This window comes from Emys orbicularis, chromosome 4, assembly GCF_028017835.1.
Source record: "Emys orbicularis isolate rEmyOrb1 chromosome 4, rEmyOrb1.hap1, whole genome shotgun sequence".
Taxonomy (NCBI): domain Eukaryota; kingdom Metazoa; phylum Chordata; order Testudines; family Emydidae; genus Emys; species Emys orbicularis.
Genome location: NC_088686.1, coordinates 68136673 through 68155044, shown reverse-complemented (window position 1 = coordinate 68155044; position 18372 = coordinate 68136673). Strand labels below are relative to the sequence as shown.

Genomic DNA, 18372 nt, shown 5'->3' with positions numbered 1-18372 from the left:
CTCTTCTGCAGACTAAATAAGCCCAGTTCCCTCAGCCTCTCCTCATAAGCCATGTGCCTCAGCCCCCTAATCATTTTCGTTGGCCTCCGTTGGACTCTCTCCAATTTGTCCACATCCTTTCTGTAGTGGGGGGCCCAAAACTGGACGCAGTACTCCAGATGTGGCCTCATCAGTGCTGAATAGAGGGGAATAATCACTTCCCTCGATCTGCTGGCAATCCTCCTACTAATGCAGCTCAATATGCCGTTAACCTTCTTGGCAACAAGGGCACACTGTTGACTTACATCCAGCTTCTCGTCCACTGTAATCCCCAGGTTTTAAGCAAAGTAAGCTGTCATGGGATAAGGGGGGAGGTTCTTTCATGGATCAGTAACTGGTTAAAAGATAAGAAACAAAGAGTAGGAGTAAACGGACAGTTTTTACAGTGGAGAGAGGTAAATAGCGGGGTCCCCCAGGGATCTGTACTGGGACCAGTGCTGTTCAACATGTTCATAAATGATCTGGAAAAGGGAGTGAACAGTGAAGTGGCGAAAGAGCATAAAAAATTACTCAAGGTAATTAAGTCCATTGCTGACTGCAAAGAGTTTTACAAAGGGCTATCACTAAACTGGGTGACTAGTGACAAAATGGTGGATGAAATTCAATGTTGATAATTGCAAAGGAATGCACAGTGGAAAAAATAATCCCAACTATACAACAAAATGGTGGGTCTAAATTAGCTGTTACCACTCAGGAAAGAGATCTTGGAGTTACCGTGGATAGTTCTCTGAAAACATCCGCTCAGTGTTTGGCAGCAGTCAAAAAAGCTGTCAAAAAAGCTAACAATGTTTGGAACCACTAGGAAAGGGATAGATAGTAAAACAGAAAATATATTAATGCCAATATATACATCCATGGAACGTCCACACCTTGAATAGTGTATGCAGTTCTAGTCACCCCATCTCAAAAAGATATATTGGAATTGGAAAAGATGCAGAGAAGGGCAACGAAAATGATTAGGGGCATGGAACAGCTTTCATATGAGGAGAGATTAAAAAGACTGGGACTGTTCATCTCAGAAAAGAGATGGCCTAGGGGAGATGTGATAGAAGTCTATGGAATCATGAGTGGCATGGAGAAAGTGAATAGAGAATTTTTTTTTTACACCTTCACATAACGTAAGAACTAGGGGTCATCCGATGAAATTAATAGGTATCAGGTTTAAAACAAACAAAAGAAAATACTTCTTCACACAGCCAACCCATGGAACTTGTTGTCATGTGATGTTGTGAAGGCCAAAATTATAACTGGGTTCAAAAAAGAATTAGATAAATTCGTGGCGCATCGGCCTATCAATGGGTATTAGCAAGATGATCAGGGATGCAACCCCATGCTCTGGGTGACCCTAAGCCTCTGACTGCCAGAAGCTGGACTTGGACGACAGGGGATGGCTCACTCGAAATCTTCCTGTTCTGTTGATTCCCTCTGTAGCCTCTGGTACTGGCCATTGCCAGAGACAGGATACTGGGCTAGCTGGACCATTGATCTGATCCAGTAAGGCTGTTCTTATGATCCTGTATGTTCATAGAACAGCTTCGGTTGACTTCAGTTGCCACTCAGAGTGCTCAGCACTTCTGCATATCAGACCTTCCGGTCTCAAAAAGAGCACCTGCTGACTGGCCCCTCCCAGGCTCAAAATGAGGAACACATAATTAGTGACCACATATGAAAAGTTTGGCTTGTGAAATAATTGAAAATTCAGTAGTTTTGTGACCGAAGTAGCCGGTCAGCCTTTAAGAGTTATCCTATTTAGCTATATAAAATGATTTTTATAAATAATGGTTGATGAAGTGATACTAGGAAGACAATTGCATGTCTGAATGGCTGCACAAAAACATCAGTATCACTAACTGCTTGCACTGTTTTTGCTATGTGTACTAGAATCAGTTTGCATTTTTCCTTCCTAAATGTTCAGCTTTATATAAATACCTGCTGCTGTTTCAAACCGGTTCTGTCTATGGCAAGTGAAATTAAAACATACTGCCTTTGGAAGTAGAAAATGTTCTGGCAGGATATTTAATTACTGTGGAAGTAAGTACTCATTACTTTTGAGAGTTGACTGCAGAAAGTACTAGTTTTCCTAGAAGCACCAGAACCCTTGATTCATAGACAATACTGCATTGTCAACGTGGTGCTGGTTCAGCAGCATCTTTCCACAGATATTTGGCAAGTATTTAAAGGCCACATTTTGTGTAATTGGTTTAGTCTTTGAAAATGATTGTTAAAGGATGTACACAGCAGTACTGGATTTTATGCTGACATTCTCATGCCTTTGTCTTCTACCAATTGGGGCGTATTTGTATAACTTTTTGTAGCTCCTCAAAGAGTAACATAATGCTTTGTCATCAGTTTTGGTGCTGGGGAGTGTAGAAGAGCATTTCTTTCAGTAGCCTTGTGAAGCTGGAATACAGAGGAGCTGTGATATTCACAGTATTTTCTCAGCAAGTGAAACATTTCCATATCTGGGTATGCAAGAGTGTGTGTGTGTGTGTGTGTGTGTGTGTGTGTGTGTGTGTGTGTGTGTGTGTGTGTGTGTGTTCGCATGCACACCTTCACATTGTGTATACGTAACAAGTGGGAAAATGGGGTTGAGGTGATGCTACATATTTTCCGAAATATTCAGCTTTTGTGCAAATAGGACTGTGGGGGCAAAGCATAGGATAAGTGTTACTGAAATAACTTATGTCTACGGTAGAAACTTTTTAGAATCTGTTTCTTGTTAGCTTTCTGCAGTTTTGTTATTAGCAGTAGTATAAATAATTGTGAAATAGTAACAAAGTGGAACAGTGGATATTGATTTCTAATTACTCACAAGGGTGGTTGACATCTAAACATTAGTCTTGCTTACAAACCTTAAAAGAATTGTATTCTTCTAACTCAACTAGTCTACTGAATGTGTAATAAATCAATGATTTGTATAGTATATGTGTGCTTTAATATGGAGCATACCTGTCACACTGAAGTGGGGGGAGGGATAGCTCAGTGGTTTGAGCATTGGCCTGCTAAACCCAGGGTTGTGAGTTCAATCCTTGAGGGGGCCACTTAGGGATCTGGGGCAAAAGCAGTACTTGGTCCTGCTAGTGAAGGCAGGGGGCTGGACTTGATGACCTTTCAAGGTCCCTTCCAGTTCTAGGAGATGGGATATCTCCATTAATTTATTTAATTTAATTTAAAGTATTTTATGACCTAGTTAGGGTTCTTGGGATACTGTGCGTGGGCTTAGAGCTGTTGCCGGGGGCAGAGTGCTCTCTGCTTTGTTTTGTAATATTCTCTGCCAGCCAACCTAGAAAACAGCACGGACCTGTTCAGTAGGTGTGCTTTGTACACAAATGCTGCATCCAAAAGTAATAATAGTCTTTCTATATGCAAATCAATAGGTACAGTACATGAAAATTCCACCACTCTACATTTTTGATACAGTGAAGGAGGGTTTAAAAATGGAGTGTTTGTTTTACATATAACTTTAGTGTAGTAATTTATTTAATACATTTGGTTGTGGGATAATGCATTTACATAAAATTACTAATACTTTTGTCTCCCTGTTTCTCTGTTCTAGGCATAAAATCATTGGATTATAATAACTCTGAAGTTTTGGATCCCAAGTGATGTTAAGACAATTTAGGCCTATTGGAATATGGCCACCTGTTAAAATGCAGAAGCTAAAGGAGCTATTACATATCAAAACTTATTGAAGACCTGAATTTCCTGGATATCTGTCATTTAACCACTTCCTTAAATGACCACGATTGGGATCTCATGCAACCAGTGTATATTTTGGAGACTATTCTCCAAAAGGGAATTGTGCATTTAAAAAGCAGAGATGACTATGTCTTCTTTTGGAACTTACTAAAGCTAAACATATTTACAAATCATGACCAGCTTGAAGCGGTCCCAGACTGAAAGAGCTGTTGCCACTGGGGTAGCAGTTGGAACAGATGGAGGTTCTAAAGTCCATTCAGATGACTTTTACATGAGGCGCTTTAGGTCACAGAATGGCAGCTTAGGATCTGCAGTCATGGCTCCAGGGGGGCCTTCACGCAGTGAAGGTCCCCACCACCTTACCTCTACTCCTGGTGTTCCCAAAATGGGAGTTAGGGCCAGGATTGCTGACTGGCCTCCAAGGAAGGAAAATGTCAAAGAAACTAGCAGATCAAGTCAGGAAATTGAAACATCAAGTTGCCTTGATAGTATGTCCTCTAAAAGCAGTCCTGGGAGTCAGGGGAGCTCTGTTAACCTGAATGCTAGTGACTCTGTCATGTTAAAGAGTATCCAGAACACTCTTAAAAACAAAACAAGACAATCTGAGAATCTAGACTCTAGGTTTCTTACACCTGATGGTTACCCCAGTTCCCCTAGGAAAGCCCTTCGCAGAATAAGACAACGCAGTAACAGTGACATTACCCTAAGTGAGCTTGATGTGGATAGCTTTGATGAATGTATTTCACCCACTTTTAAATCTGGGCCATCACTGCACAGGGAATATGGCAGCACATCCTCAATAGATAAACAGGGAACTTCAGGGGAGAGTTTTTTTGATTTATTAAAGGGTTATAAAGATGAGAAATCTGATCAGAGAAGCCCAGCTCCATCGAAGCTCAGTGAACTTCTGATAGCCAGTGGAAGCAAGGGTTCAGGATTCTCTTTGGATGTGATAGATGGGCCAATCACTCAGAGAGAGAACCTCAGACTCTTTAAGGAAAGGGAGAAACCACTTAAAAGGCGCTCAAAATCAGAGACTGGAGATTCTTCTATTTTTCGTAAGTTGCGTAATGCCAAAGGTGAAGGGGAACTCTCAAAGTCTTCAGACCTTGAAGATAACAGGTCAGAAGACAGTGTTAGGCCTTGGACTTGTCCAAAATGCTTTGCCCATTATGATGTTCAGAGTATATTATTTGATTTAAATGAAGCAGCAATCAACCGACATAATGTTATTAAAAGAAGGAACACTACAACAGGAGCTTCTGCTGCTGCTGCAGCATCATTAGTTTCTGGACCCTTGTCCCATTCTGCAAGTTTCAATTCTCCTATGGGCAGCACTGAAGACCTGAATTCAAAAGGAAATCTCAATATGGACCAGGGGGATGATAAAAGCAATGAACTTGTGATGAGTTGTCCTTATTTTCGTAATGAGATTGGCGGGGAAGGAGAACGGAAGATCAGTCTGTCCAAATCTAATTCAGGTTCCTTCAGTGGATGCGAAAGTGCCTCTTTTGAGTCTACTCTTAGCTCCCATTGCACAAATGCAGGAGTGGCAGTACTTGAAGTACCCAAGGAAAATCTGGTGTTACATTTAGATAGAGTGAAAAGATACATTGTTGAACATGTGGACCTTGGTGCATACTATTATCGGAAATTCTTCTATCAGAAGGGTAAGTAACCTCTTTTTCCTATAATATATCACTTTTCTGTGACTCCAAATAGGAAATTATTTTGGCATGTAATAATTCATGCAAATCTTACTATGGAGTGCTGTATTCTGCTGACATTTTAATAACTTAGAAGTAAGTTTACCCATAATAATAATAATAATAATAATTAATAATAAAAAAAAAGCATACATCTTGATTCAGGGCAAAAAAACCCAAAACATTTATATGAAGGTAAAAGGCAACAATCTTGATTTATGTGCATGATATCTTCCATTACAATTATCACTCTAGGAAGAGAATTCTTATTCACGTAATTCTACAAAAATTTCAGTATTTTTGAATAGCAGCAGTTTCTTTCTTAGATAGCAATTATCTTAAAAAACAGCAGTAAGAATCAATCTTTTTGTCAACTAGCTTTCCACAGGCAATGGTGGATTTAGCCAGAGGATAGGTGTGTGTGTGTGTGTGTGTGTGTGTGTGTGTGTGTGTGTATATATATATATATATATATATATACACACACACACATACATACACCTCTATCCCGATATAACGCTGTCCTCGGGAGCCAAAAAATCTTACCGCTTTATAGGTGAAACCGTGTTATATTGAACTTGCTTTGATCCGCCGGAGTGCGCAGCTTTACCGCGTTATATCTGGATTCGTGTTATATCTGGTCGCATTATATTGGGGTAGAGGGGGGTATGTATGTGTATATGTATATATGTATGTATGTATATATGTATATTAGTGTATCCACATATATATATATATATATATATATATAGATACACTAACTGTCAGAGCACCAATGGATATGTCATTGGATTAAAAATACAACATTATTTTGCAAAAACAAAGTACCTACTTTTGCTTCTGTTGAAGTCAGTGGCAAAAACACTAGCTGATTTCATTTGGAATAAAAGTAGGTCCCCTGGCTTTAAATAAAATAGCTGCATATATCATTCTTTACAATCAGTAGGATAATAATTGTACTAACTTAGTCAGACAGCTCATAATATTGCATAACTAGTGCTGTAAAAGCCAGGTATTATGTTTGTTTTTATAAAATCAAACCAATGGTAACAAAAATAATCTGAGATAATTTCAGTACTGCATTAGTCCCTTGTTTAACATTCTGGATTTAGAATTACATTCAGACTGGAAATTTAGGCTTTTAATGACGCATACATTAAAAATCATATGCTGAAAAGTCTCTATTCATGTCTTATTTATAAAAGCTTGAAGTATTGAAAGGGAAAGTGTTTTAACAACTGAATTTGTTTACTTTTTTATTTCATTTTGGCATGGATAATGAGACTGGACTGCTTAGTTTCTGGTTCTCGTGTAGGAGCACGTACGTTCCCAAACTGTGGTCCACAGAACACTTCCTGGCAATATGCAGAAAAACTGACTGTTGGTTATACTGGCTGGAACTTCATTTCTAGTTGCTAAGTTACATTAAAAGACAGCTAAAAAAGAAAGGGAAATTCTCTGTGTAATTATGAATGGGTGGGGAGGGGTTCATAAGACTCTTTAAGATGAGGCCCACACAATGAAAATGTTTGAGAACCCTTGACAGTGCTGTAGTGTTTGGATTCCCAGTGTTTAATATTTACATAAACCTATTTGTATTTATTTTTAAATGTTTGAATGCTGCTATTGATATAAATTTGTATACAGTAAGTAACAATCTACATTTTGGGCTTAAAGTACTTGACAGCATCCTTTAACCATGAAATTGTGGCATCACTTGAGTCAAACGTTCATATACAGAAATATTTGTAGTAAAGAATCTTATTTTTAATGTTGGCAAAATGAACTAAATATGGGAAGTGTCCACACTCTGTATTATATTGGGTTTCTGTTCTTTTCCTTGATAACTAACTTTAATTTAGAACCATTTGTCCAGGATTCAGTTGGCTGAGCTGCTTAGTGCATGACATGCGTACCTGTCGTGTGTTCTTGCAGGCCAGATGGATCTTTACACATGTGGTTAGGGGCTGTAGTTGCTTCTGTTGATTGCCAAGGGTACACTGTAGCACCTGCTTTGCAGAAAGCCCCTCTACCTCTCCTCTTGTTCCTCTCACTGCTGGATCTGTTCAGGAAGGACCAGCTAGAAGAACAGTCAGTGGCAGCAGTGGGTGGCCAGCTGGCAGGGGCAAGAGATATTGGAGCTTATTACTGGCCCCAAGTGCCACCGGTAAGTCCCCCAGCCATCATCTCAGACACTCCAGCCGTCATCACTTGACCCTTATCTTCAGGGCAGCCTTGGTGCCACTAGCAAAGCCTATAAGGAAAGGGTGGCCCTCTCTGTGCAGGCCAGCCTGTTGCTTCAGTCCTGAGTAAGTGCAGAAGTTCAGAAGATGAGCCAAATAAAAATTGTAGATCAAGATCATAGCATGAGAATTCATAACTTTGGAATGTTCATGCCATGGTATTGCTGCTCATCAAGTGTTTGGGCCACTGCATCTTGGCTCTGTGCTTCAAAATGCATGGAAACGTGACCGTACAATACATGTCCTGAGATGGCGTATTTTTGCCACAGTAAGGTCCAGTTCAATATATGATAATTTCAGAGGACACCTGCAAGAGTTATGCTGTTTGTGGCTGTCATTCTCAATATGACAGTATGAGCTTTGGCCCCTACTTATGGCTTCGCCAGCTGTCGATAATGAGTTTATCATGCTATTTTGTAGTCCCCTATCTACAGTTACAGCTTCTACAAAACTGCTTCCCATCTGTTTGAATTAGGTCCAAACTTCCAAACTAATTCTTGGTGTAGTTTACTCTATCCCAGTGAGTGAATGTTAATTAGAATCACTGTAGTAAGTGTCAGAAAGATTTAGAGGCTTGGTATACAGAACTTGAAGACAGACAAGTTTAGAAGATAGAGACATGTAGATGTTTCAGTTTTGAAAATGCTTCTTTTTCAAGCGAACATGTCACCTGCTGACCATGTAAACATATAGAGGCTTACATTAGCACTAACTCACATTTGCCAAGTTGTGTAGCTCCACATGTAGCATCACACACACACACACACACACACACACACACACACACACACACACACACACTCACACACAAAATATAATGAGCTAATTTGCATATTTGCATGCAATAATAAATTTCAGCTTCTGTTCAATACACCCTGCCCCAAGCAGTGGCATGGTTAGGACTCGGTATCTGTGTCACTTTCCTGATGCCTTCTATTCACTGTCTCAACAGGCTATATAAAACATTAGGGATGAAATACCTCGCAGAGTGCCCGGCTGTCTGGTTTGGAAGCTGTGCAGGAAACTGTGATGGGAAAAGAGAATGTGTGGGGGTGTAGGAGAGGGATTAAGATTGGGTGCAAGGGAATGTGGGATACAGTGGAAAAGAGCGGGATACAAGGAGGGAGAGGGTCAGCAGAGATATAAGGGAATGTGGATGGAGACTGAGGGGAGCACAATGGAATTTGAGGAGCAGGAGGGAGACTGGGAGCATGAAAATATAGTGAAAGGTATAGGACAGGAGATTAGAACACCATGGAAGGAAAATGTGAGTGCGGTAAGGACAGAGATAGAAACAGTTGAGAGGATGGGTGGTAACATGGGGGAGTGATTGGGAAGGTAAGTGTAGAGGGTGAGAATGCCAACTTTCCCACGCAGTGGGTTGGGAGAGGAGGTAAATGAAGTTCCCCTCCAAGCTAAGGACAGAGCCTGGCCTTTTTGTGTGTGCATGTAATAACATGTAAGCTTGGATTCTGAAAGTGAAATGATCACACACAAATAGAAGGTGGAAGAGAAGCTTGTCTCTTAAGGCAGAACAGAAATGCACAGTTGCACTCCTTTTCTCTAGTCATGATGCAAAACAATTGTTGTGAAGGAGAAAAGAAAGTACCCAACCTCCAGCAGAGGAAAAAAAGTTGCAATTAGAGTGTCCCATTTCCCATGCAGTACTAGATAAACAATTTTTGGGGTGTCTGAAAGTGTTCAGAGCTGGCTGTAATAGGTGCAGCAATGCTGCTTTTTCAGTGATATTATGGCAAGTGCAGGCAGATCCCTCAATATAGGTCATCTTGTGCTGATATACAGGATAGAGTTGGCTTGTGTATCTCTGATCAGATGGAGTCTATTATCGTCTAAAAGGTTAAGGAAGCAGTGAGCAAAGTTTTTACTGGGAAAACTAAGTAAATCAGATGATGTGAAAATATTTACATATTTTTAATTGCCAAACTCTGAAGCCTGAGGGTGAGGAAGGAGAGTGAGATCAGAGCCTGAACTCCAATCTGAGCTGCAGTGTCAAAGCACCACATCCACACAGTTATTTTTAGCACTCTTGCATTAGCTCCTCTACTACAAGTCTGTGGACGTGGGCTGAAAGGCTTGCTCCCAGATGCCGTGTAGACATACCCTTGTAGGTCATATGCATTTTGGTTGCTGTACAAAAAATAAACAATAGTTCAATGTAAGCTAATCTGCGATGAGGTTAAACTTGCTGTTATGTGAAAAAGCATGCTTTTTAAAAGTTGAGAATTACAAGTTTATCCAAGTTTGTAATAGCGCCTCCCAAATTGTAATTAATTTTTGAATAAAGAACTTCCATAAGTTGTGCACAGTCTACACATACTACTACAGTCAAAGTTTTGTTTTATACTACTTTGAAAGGAAATGTAAATTCTCTAATGAGTATAATTTAAAGCAGGAAATTCCCAGGGAATTCTGAAAATGATAGGTGGCATTTCCCCCACATTGAATCTTTTATTTTTAATTGAAAGAATGAAGTTCCAGCCTGAAGTTCAACTAAGTCATGTGTTGCTTTTTTGGTAGGGCCTGTAATCTTCTGTTACTCTATGTATTCCATAAATACTTACAATATTATGATGTAATAGGACTTGTTGCCTTGTGAAATACTTTTGTTTATAATTTACTGAGTGGTTCTCTAAACTCAGGCTGCCAGGCCTTCTAGATTTGAATTGAACTAGTCACTCAAGATAGGTTTCCATTTAACTGTATGACATACTACATTAGTGGCAACTCTTCTCTCACCTCAACTACTTCAATCCTCATGCAAACAGTCCAAGAATTATAAATAGTAAAGAGGTCTCCTAACTCAACTTCTAAATGCTTGTGCTTAAGTTTTTAGGTCTACGTTTTGTTGGACTACATTTTTTTTTCTATACTGGAAAATTTGGATTTGTGCTTACGAATTGAGTAATTTACATGTGTAAAATAAGAATTAATTCATTTTACCTGTCACTCAGCAAATAAGTGATTGTTCCTTCTGCCATATTTTCCTCCGCTTTGTCCAGTCCAATTTTAAACCCAATTAAGACTTCATTTTCTATTGGGGTACTTCTCCGTGGTGTCTCTGTTATGAAATGTTTCTTGATATTCATCCTAAATTTTCCACTATTTAATTTTGTCCCTGCATTAATTTTATGCCTTTTTTCTCACTTACTTCTCAAATAATACTTCACTCTCTTTGATTTTTATGCCCTTCAAATACTTGTAGAGGTTTATTGTATTGCCCCTGAACTGTCATTTGTCAAGCTATAAGTTTGTCTACAGAGAGAGTCAAGTATAGTCTATACTTCTTTTTATAGTATAATCAACACTTTCATTTCAGATTTAAATATGTAGTTCTGAATTTTTTGCATCCATTCATTTGCTTTCCATACTTTTACTTTTAATGCATTGGGTCAAATGTATTGATTAATTTAGTGTAAGTGAAACCTGCCCCTTTGCAAAGGGAGCATAAGGGGCAAACACATGTTAAGTCCCATTTCAGCTCTGTTTTGAGTACAGGCACAAAGATGAATTTCACCCTATAAATATAGATAGATCTCATTGGTGAATTGATGACTGAGCGTGAAATTTTGGCTTCACTGAAGTCAATGGCAACCTCCCATTAACTTCATTGGGTCCAGAATTTCACACTTAATAAATTATCTGAATGCAAAATGTTTCTGTGAGAGCTGTAACATGAATTTTTCCTTTATTTTTATTTTTATACCCAAGAACACTGGAACTATTTTGGGGTAGATGAGAGCCTGGGTCCAGTAGCTGTGAGCATTAGAAGAGAAAAACCGGATGAAATAAAAGAAAATGGACCTCTATATAACTACCGCATCATTTTCAGAACCAGTGAGGTAAGCAAAGTATGAGTGGAATAAGAGGGGAAGAAACTAATAGTGAACAGGCAAAGCCAGATAGTATGTGGTGAAATCATAGATCCAGGTAGTTGTTGTATTGCAGATATTGGAAACCAGAAGGAAGCCTGTGTGTTGCTCATCATGATACATTTTTGTCTTCCACATATAAATATGCTACAGTAATCTCCTTACCAAGAACCATAATAAATTATGTTTTACAGAATAAAGTTAAATATATCACCAAGTGAACTATACAGTAGCATTCCACAAATAAGCAGTATATTTGAGCAAATCACTTTGGTTAGGGCTTGAAAAATTTACTGGACATTATAGAGAGAGGCAAGTAAGAAAGTATGGAACATTCTCCACCCTAACACTTTAGGTGGCAGTGCAGTGGTCTCAGAAAACTATTGTATTTTTAACAGCCAACTAGTGCACGTGTGGGGGAGAGGTGGGGTGAGCAGATGGGTACAGTGTACAAAATTAGTCTTCTTTTCAGGTGCTGAGTCTGGGCTTTATTGTTGGTCCCATCTTTCCTGGATGGTGGATGTTTGATAGTTTGGAAGCTTTCCCACAGATTCTTCTTTCTTTTCATTCCCTCCCTCCTTCTCAGCTGCTGCAAGGACAGTGTTTCTTTTTCTCTTTGCTTTTTTTTATAGCAGAATGAAAGGATGGATATTCCACTCATCCTTCCTTCCAAACTGGGAAATTTCATTCTCTTCCTCTCCTTTTTCCTCTCCCATTCAGATTATATCTCCACCATTGTTGCTGTTTATGGCACATTTATTTTAAGAGTAGCCATCTTCACTGCTGCAGTTCTTATCCTTTAGCTGGAGTGAAGATGACCAGACTCTTTTCAATCTCAATGTCCTGCTCTATAAATTTAAGCAACAGAAGCTACTAACCTTCAGCTGCTGATAAGAATGCTGTCTCTGCTGGGAGAGTGAGGAGGTGCGTTCTGTACTTATGCAGGTGTTGGTTTCACCATTTCTTCCTCATATTGGTAGATTTCTGGAGCAGCAAAATGAAATCTGAAACCACTGGTTAGTGAGAGTCCTTTTGTTCAAACTGCTGGGGCAGCAGAAGTGAAACTGACCAATCTCTTGTAAATTACACTTTGTTACAACAAAGGGATTGTTTCACTCTTGGGAGAATCTTGTCAGTGACAAATAGGGGAGAATGCTTTTTTAAAGCTGTCTTATGTCTGAAGATGTGTATTCTATTTGTTGTTGAGTTTTACTATAGGGGGTACACACAATTGTTTGGCGCACCCAAAGGTACGGCACAGGTTGTAAAAGCAATTATAGATTTTCCTGCTGTTGCTTTCTGTGTAGCTTGCTAACTTTAACTTACTTGACATTTACACTTGTCTTATAAAGCTACTGAAACTTTCCTTCTCACCATTAATTTCAAATAAAGTTCTATATAAGGTAACTGTGATGTAACTTTCTTCTCCAAGAACATTCAAATGGACACTTTGCTTAGTTTATCTCATCTGAAGTATTCAGTTCAAATGCAGTTCAGTGCACAACTAGGACTTTTGTTTCCTATTTAAAGCTCAAACTCTGATAAATAAAGATTAGCATTCAGCTTGCAGACCACCTCAGGCTAAACTTAGAGTACCACTCGCAAAAGTTGTGGGTTTTTTGTCTCTTATATATAATAGAATAGAGACTTACACTTAGGGTTTTTTTTTAAATCTTAATGGTCTATTTTATTAGTTTGTGCAAGACATCCCATATCTTGCAACAGAATAGTAGTCCTTCTAACTGTATTGCTGGTTTAAATTTAGTTCAGCTTTGTAGTAACCATAAGTTACTACATAATAGCTGTTGCATGTTCTTCCTTCAAGTCTACAAATAGTTTTTTGAGAATCGAGATGGGTAAGCTTGCAAGTATTCTCACCTTAGCATCCCAACCTCGGCTTCAGTGAATCATAGAATCATCAAAATGCAGAACTGGAAAGGACCTTGATAGGTCATCTAGTCCAGTCCTCTGCACTGAGGCAGGACTAAGTATTATCTAGACCATCCCTGACAGGTGTTTGTCTACTCTGTTTTTATAAACCTCTAATGACAGAGATTCCACAAATTCTGTAGCTAATTTATTCCTGTGCTTAATTTTCCCTTACAGTTAGGAAGTTTTTCCTAATGTCTTACCTAAATCTCCCTTGCTGCAGTTTAAACTAGGGCTGTCAAGTGGTTAAAAAATTAATCACAATGAATCACTCTGTTAAACAATAATAGAATACTATTTATTTAAATATTTTTGGATGTTTTCTACATTTTCAAATATATTAATTTCAACAACGACACAATACAAAGTGTACAGTGCTCATTTTATATTTATTTTTATTACAAATATTTTTCACTGTAAAAAACATAAGAAATAGTATTTTTCAATTTAACCAATACAAGTATTGTAGTGCAATCTCTTTATCATGCAAGTTGAACTTACAAATGTAGAATTATGTACAAAAAAAACCCAGCATTCAAAAAAAAGGTAAAACTTTAGAGCCTACAAGTCCAATCAGTCCTACTTCTTGTTCAGACAATCTGTTTACATTTGCAGAAGATAATCCAGTTGATATATTTGAAAATGTAGAAATACATCCAAAATATTTAATAAATTTAAATTGGTTTTCTATTGTTTAACAGTGCGATTAATCACGATTAATTTTTTGAGTTAATCGCGTGAGTTAACTGCAATTAATCGACAGCCCTAGTTTAAACGCATTACTACTTGTCCTGTCTTCAGTGGATGAGAACAACCTTTTACGTACTTGAAGACTGTTATCATGTCCCCCCTCAGTCTTCTCTTGTCCAGAATAAACAAACCCAGTTTTTTCAGTCTTTCCTCATAGGTCATGTTTTCTAGACATTTAATCATTTTTGTTGCTTTCCTCCAGTTTGTCCACATCATTCCCAAAGCGCAATGCCCAGAACTGGATGTAGTATTCCAATTGGGGCCTTATCAGTGCAGAACAGAAGAATTACTTCTTGTGTCTTGCTTACAAAAGTACTGCAAATACATCCCAAAATGAGTTTTTTACAACAGTTTTATACTGATGACTCATATTTAGTTTGTGATCTACTATAAGCCTCAGATCCTTTTCTGCAGCACTCCTTCCTAGGCTGTCATTTCCCATTCCTATTGATTATTCCTTCCTAAGTGGAGTACTTTGCATTTGTCCTTATTGAATTTCATCATATTTATTTCAGACCATTTCTACAGTTTTTTCAAGATCATTTTGAATTCTAATTCTGTCCTCCAAAGTGCTTGCAACCCCTCCCAGCATGTTATCACGCGCAAATTTTATAAGTGTACTCTGTATGCCATTATCAAAATAATTTATGAAGATATTAAATAGAATCAGACCCAGGACCGATTCCTACGGAACCTCACTTCATATGCCCTTCCAGCTTGGCTGTGAACCATTGATAACTACTCTCTGAGTACAGTTTTCACACTAGTTGTGCACTAACCTTATAGTAGGTTTGGCTAGGCTATATTACCCCAGTTTGCTTATGACAATGTCGGGTGAGACAGTATCAAAAGTCTTACTAAGTCAAGATATATCACATCTACTGCTTCACGCCTATCTACAAGGCTTGTTACCCTGTGTAAAAAAGGATATTAGGTTGGTAAAACATGATTTGTGCTTGACAAATTCATGTTAACTATTACTTGTGATATGGCTGTGAAAAAAGTTAATGCAGTCTTGGGATGCATCAGGCGAGGTATTTCTAGTAGAGATAAGGAGGTGTTAGTACTATTATACAATGCACTGGTGAGACCTCATCTGGAATACTGTGTGCAGTTCTGGTCTCCCATGTTTAAGAAGGATGAATTCAAACTGGAACAGGTACAGAGAAGGGCTACTAGGATGATCTGAGGAATGGAAAACCTGTCTTATGAAAGGAGACTCGAAGAGCTTGGCTTGTTTAGCCTAACCAAAAGAAGGCTGAGGGGAGATATGATTGCCCTCTATAAATACATCAGAGTGATAAATACCAGCCGGGGGGGGAGAGGAATTATTTAAGCTCAGTACCAATGTGGACACAAGAACAAATGGATATAAACTGGCCATCAGGAAGTTTAGACTTGAAATTAGACGATGGTTTCTAACCATCAGAGGAGTGAAGTTCTGGAACAGTCTGCCCAGGGGAGTAGTGGAGTAGCCTAATTTTGGCAATTAATTGATCTTTGACTATTAGCGGTAAATATGCCCAATGGCTTGTGATGGGATGTTAGATGGGGTGGGATCTGAATTACTACAGAGAATTCTTTCCTGGGTGTCTGGCTGGTGAGTCTTGCCCACATGCTCAGGGTTTAGCTGATCGCCATATTTGGGGTCGGGAAGGAATTGGCAGAGGCCCTGGGGTTTTTTGGCCTTCCTCTGTAGCGTGGGGCACGGGTCACTTGCTGGAGGATTCTCTGCACCTTGAAGTCTTTAAATCATGATTTGAGGACTTCAGTGGCTCAGATATAGGTTAGGGGTTTGTTACAGGAGTGAGTGGGTGAGATTCTGTGGCCTGCGTTGTGCAGGAGGTCGGACTAGATGATCATAATGGTCCCTTCTGACCTTAAAGTCTATGATTCTATTATACTTATCACCTTATATCTTCTAGGTGCTTACAAACTGACTGACTGATTATTTGCTCCATTATCTTTCCAGGTACCAAAGTTAAGCTGACTGGTCTAAAATTTCCATGGTTGTCTGTATTCTCCTTTTTATAGATAGATACTATGTCTCTTCAGCCAGGTATTTTATTAGACCCTGCTGACTTGAAGACATCTAACTTGCCCAAGTAATTCTTAGCTTGTTTTTTCCCTATTTTAACCTCAGATCCTACCCAGTTTACGTAGATGTTCGCTATTATAGCCGTCCGGTCACTGCTAACCTTTTTGGTGAAAATGGAAACAAAAAAGGAATTTAACACTTTAGCCCTTGCTGCATTTTCTGTTACTGTCTTTTCCTCCTCATTGAGTAATGGGCCTGTTCTGTCCTTGGTCTTCCCCTTGCTTCTAATGTATTTGTAAAATGTTTTCTTGTTATCCTTTATGTCCGTAGCTGGTTTAATCTCGTTTTGGGCCTTGGGCTTTCTATTTTTGCCCCAACATGCTTGTGATGTTTGTTTATAATCATCCTTTGTAATTTGACCTAGTTTTTTTTGAGTTTTAGGTCACTGAAGATATTTTGGTTAAGCTAAGGTGGTCTCTGACCATGCTCCTATCTTTCCTATGCATTGTGATAGTTTCCTCTTATTCCATTAATAATATCTCTCTAAAAAACTGCCAACTCTCTGGAACTTTTTTGTTTTAGACTTGGTTCCCCTGGGATCCTACCTATAAATTCTCAGAGTTTGCTAAAGTCAGCCTTCTTGAAGTCCATTATTTTTGTTGTGCTGTTTTCATGTGCAAGAAATATCCAAATAGAAAGCGCACACACACAAAAGCAGTAAACAGAGAAACAATTTTACATTTATAGTTTCTTTTTAAGTTACTGCCTTTTTCTAGTAAAGTATAACCACTAAATCCATATTTTCTACATTTTTATACTATATCAGATACAATACAGTATCACAGTCTGAGTTTCATGTTATGGTGAACATATAAATCCCATTACATGTTCCTAAATATAAGCAGTGCACACACAAAAAACATCCTCTCAGAACTGTTGTGGATTTGGTTGGTGGTTTTTTTTTTTTAAATTGACTGTAATGCTGGCAAAAAGTGCTGGGCTAATAGCTCTGGAGACTGAAGTTCTGTATTTATTTACAGAATGGGTGTGCAGGATGCACTGCCCCATTTTGCCTAGCCAATATACCTCAACCCTAACTGGAGGGATCATCTCTAGGAGTGAGAGAGGAATTTATTCTCTTCTCTTTCAATCTGTCATAGAATCTTCCATGAATGGTATCAATTAGTGCCGTCTGTTGTTGATTTTGTGACTTGAACACTGTTAAATATAAATTGGACTAGGTCAACCAAACCACTTCATATACTGTAGGTCATTTAATTGAGAAATACTATACTTTAAACACATAAAAGTACAAATGGACTCCTATTATAATTAACTATTGTAAAATAATGGCACACTAGAGATCATTAATATGTTCATCTATAAGTCTCAATTTAAAAGAGAAATATATTTCTTCACACATAGAAATAACTGGCTTCCAATAAATCAATCAAATAAAATACATTTAACAATCTAAATTGCTTTATAACCTACATGTAAATCTGACTAGATTGTTGCAACTTGATTGGCCAATATAGTGAGCATTAATTCTGTGACAGGGTCCAAAGAAATCCAAATTCATAGCATACTACATGCATAGTGGCACCCAACACACAATATGGAAGACAAATGACAAAATAAAACCCTAACTGGGCAGTATTTTTGAATTATTTTTCCATATAAAAGATTTGGCTTATAACAGCAACTATTTTGGGACATAGCACTTTGGGATATTTAATGATTGCCTGGGGTTAATACCTGAGGTGCATAACTCTTACTGGTTGGCCATTAATTCTCAGGAAATTCCCTCTGCCTTTGTTGCTTAAACTCAGGGCTTGTCTACATTAAGCACTCAAGAAAGGGAAGGCGAATCAAGTAAAGATGTAAAGTCAATGTGCATAAATTAAATTGTGTTAACTTCTCTTCCCTCTTCGTCTGCCCTATTCCCATCCCTTTGCTTTTCTTCAGGAGTAAAGTGGCCTAAAATACCTGTAACTTAATCCTCCTCCTCTCCTTTAAGTTACGCATATTGGCTTCCTAACTTTAGTTGAGTTGCCTTAATGTTCCTGTGTAGACAT

At 38.5% G+C, this 18372-nt stretch overlaps 1 protein-coding gene across 3 annotated transcripts in view; it reads left to right on the top strand.

The window, feature by feature from the left end:
* The first annotated feature begins 3910 nt into the window (after positions 1-3910).
* The window catches only part of SIPA1L1 (signal induced proliferation associated 1 like 1), a 118600-nt gene continuing 104138 nt past the window's right edge, over positions 3911-18372 (top strand). For all 3 annotated transcript variants that reach the window (XM_065403277.1, XM_065403275.1, XM_065403274.1), the window contains exons 1-2: positions 3911-5408; positions 11417-11547. In XM_065403277.1, the coding sequence (XP_065259349.1) occupies positions 3911-5408; positions 11417-11547 (1629 nt within the window). The remainder of the gene's footprint in view (positions 5409-11416; positions 11548-18372) is intronic.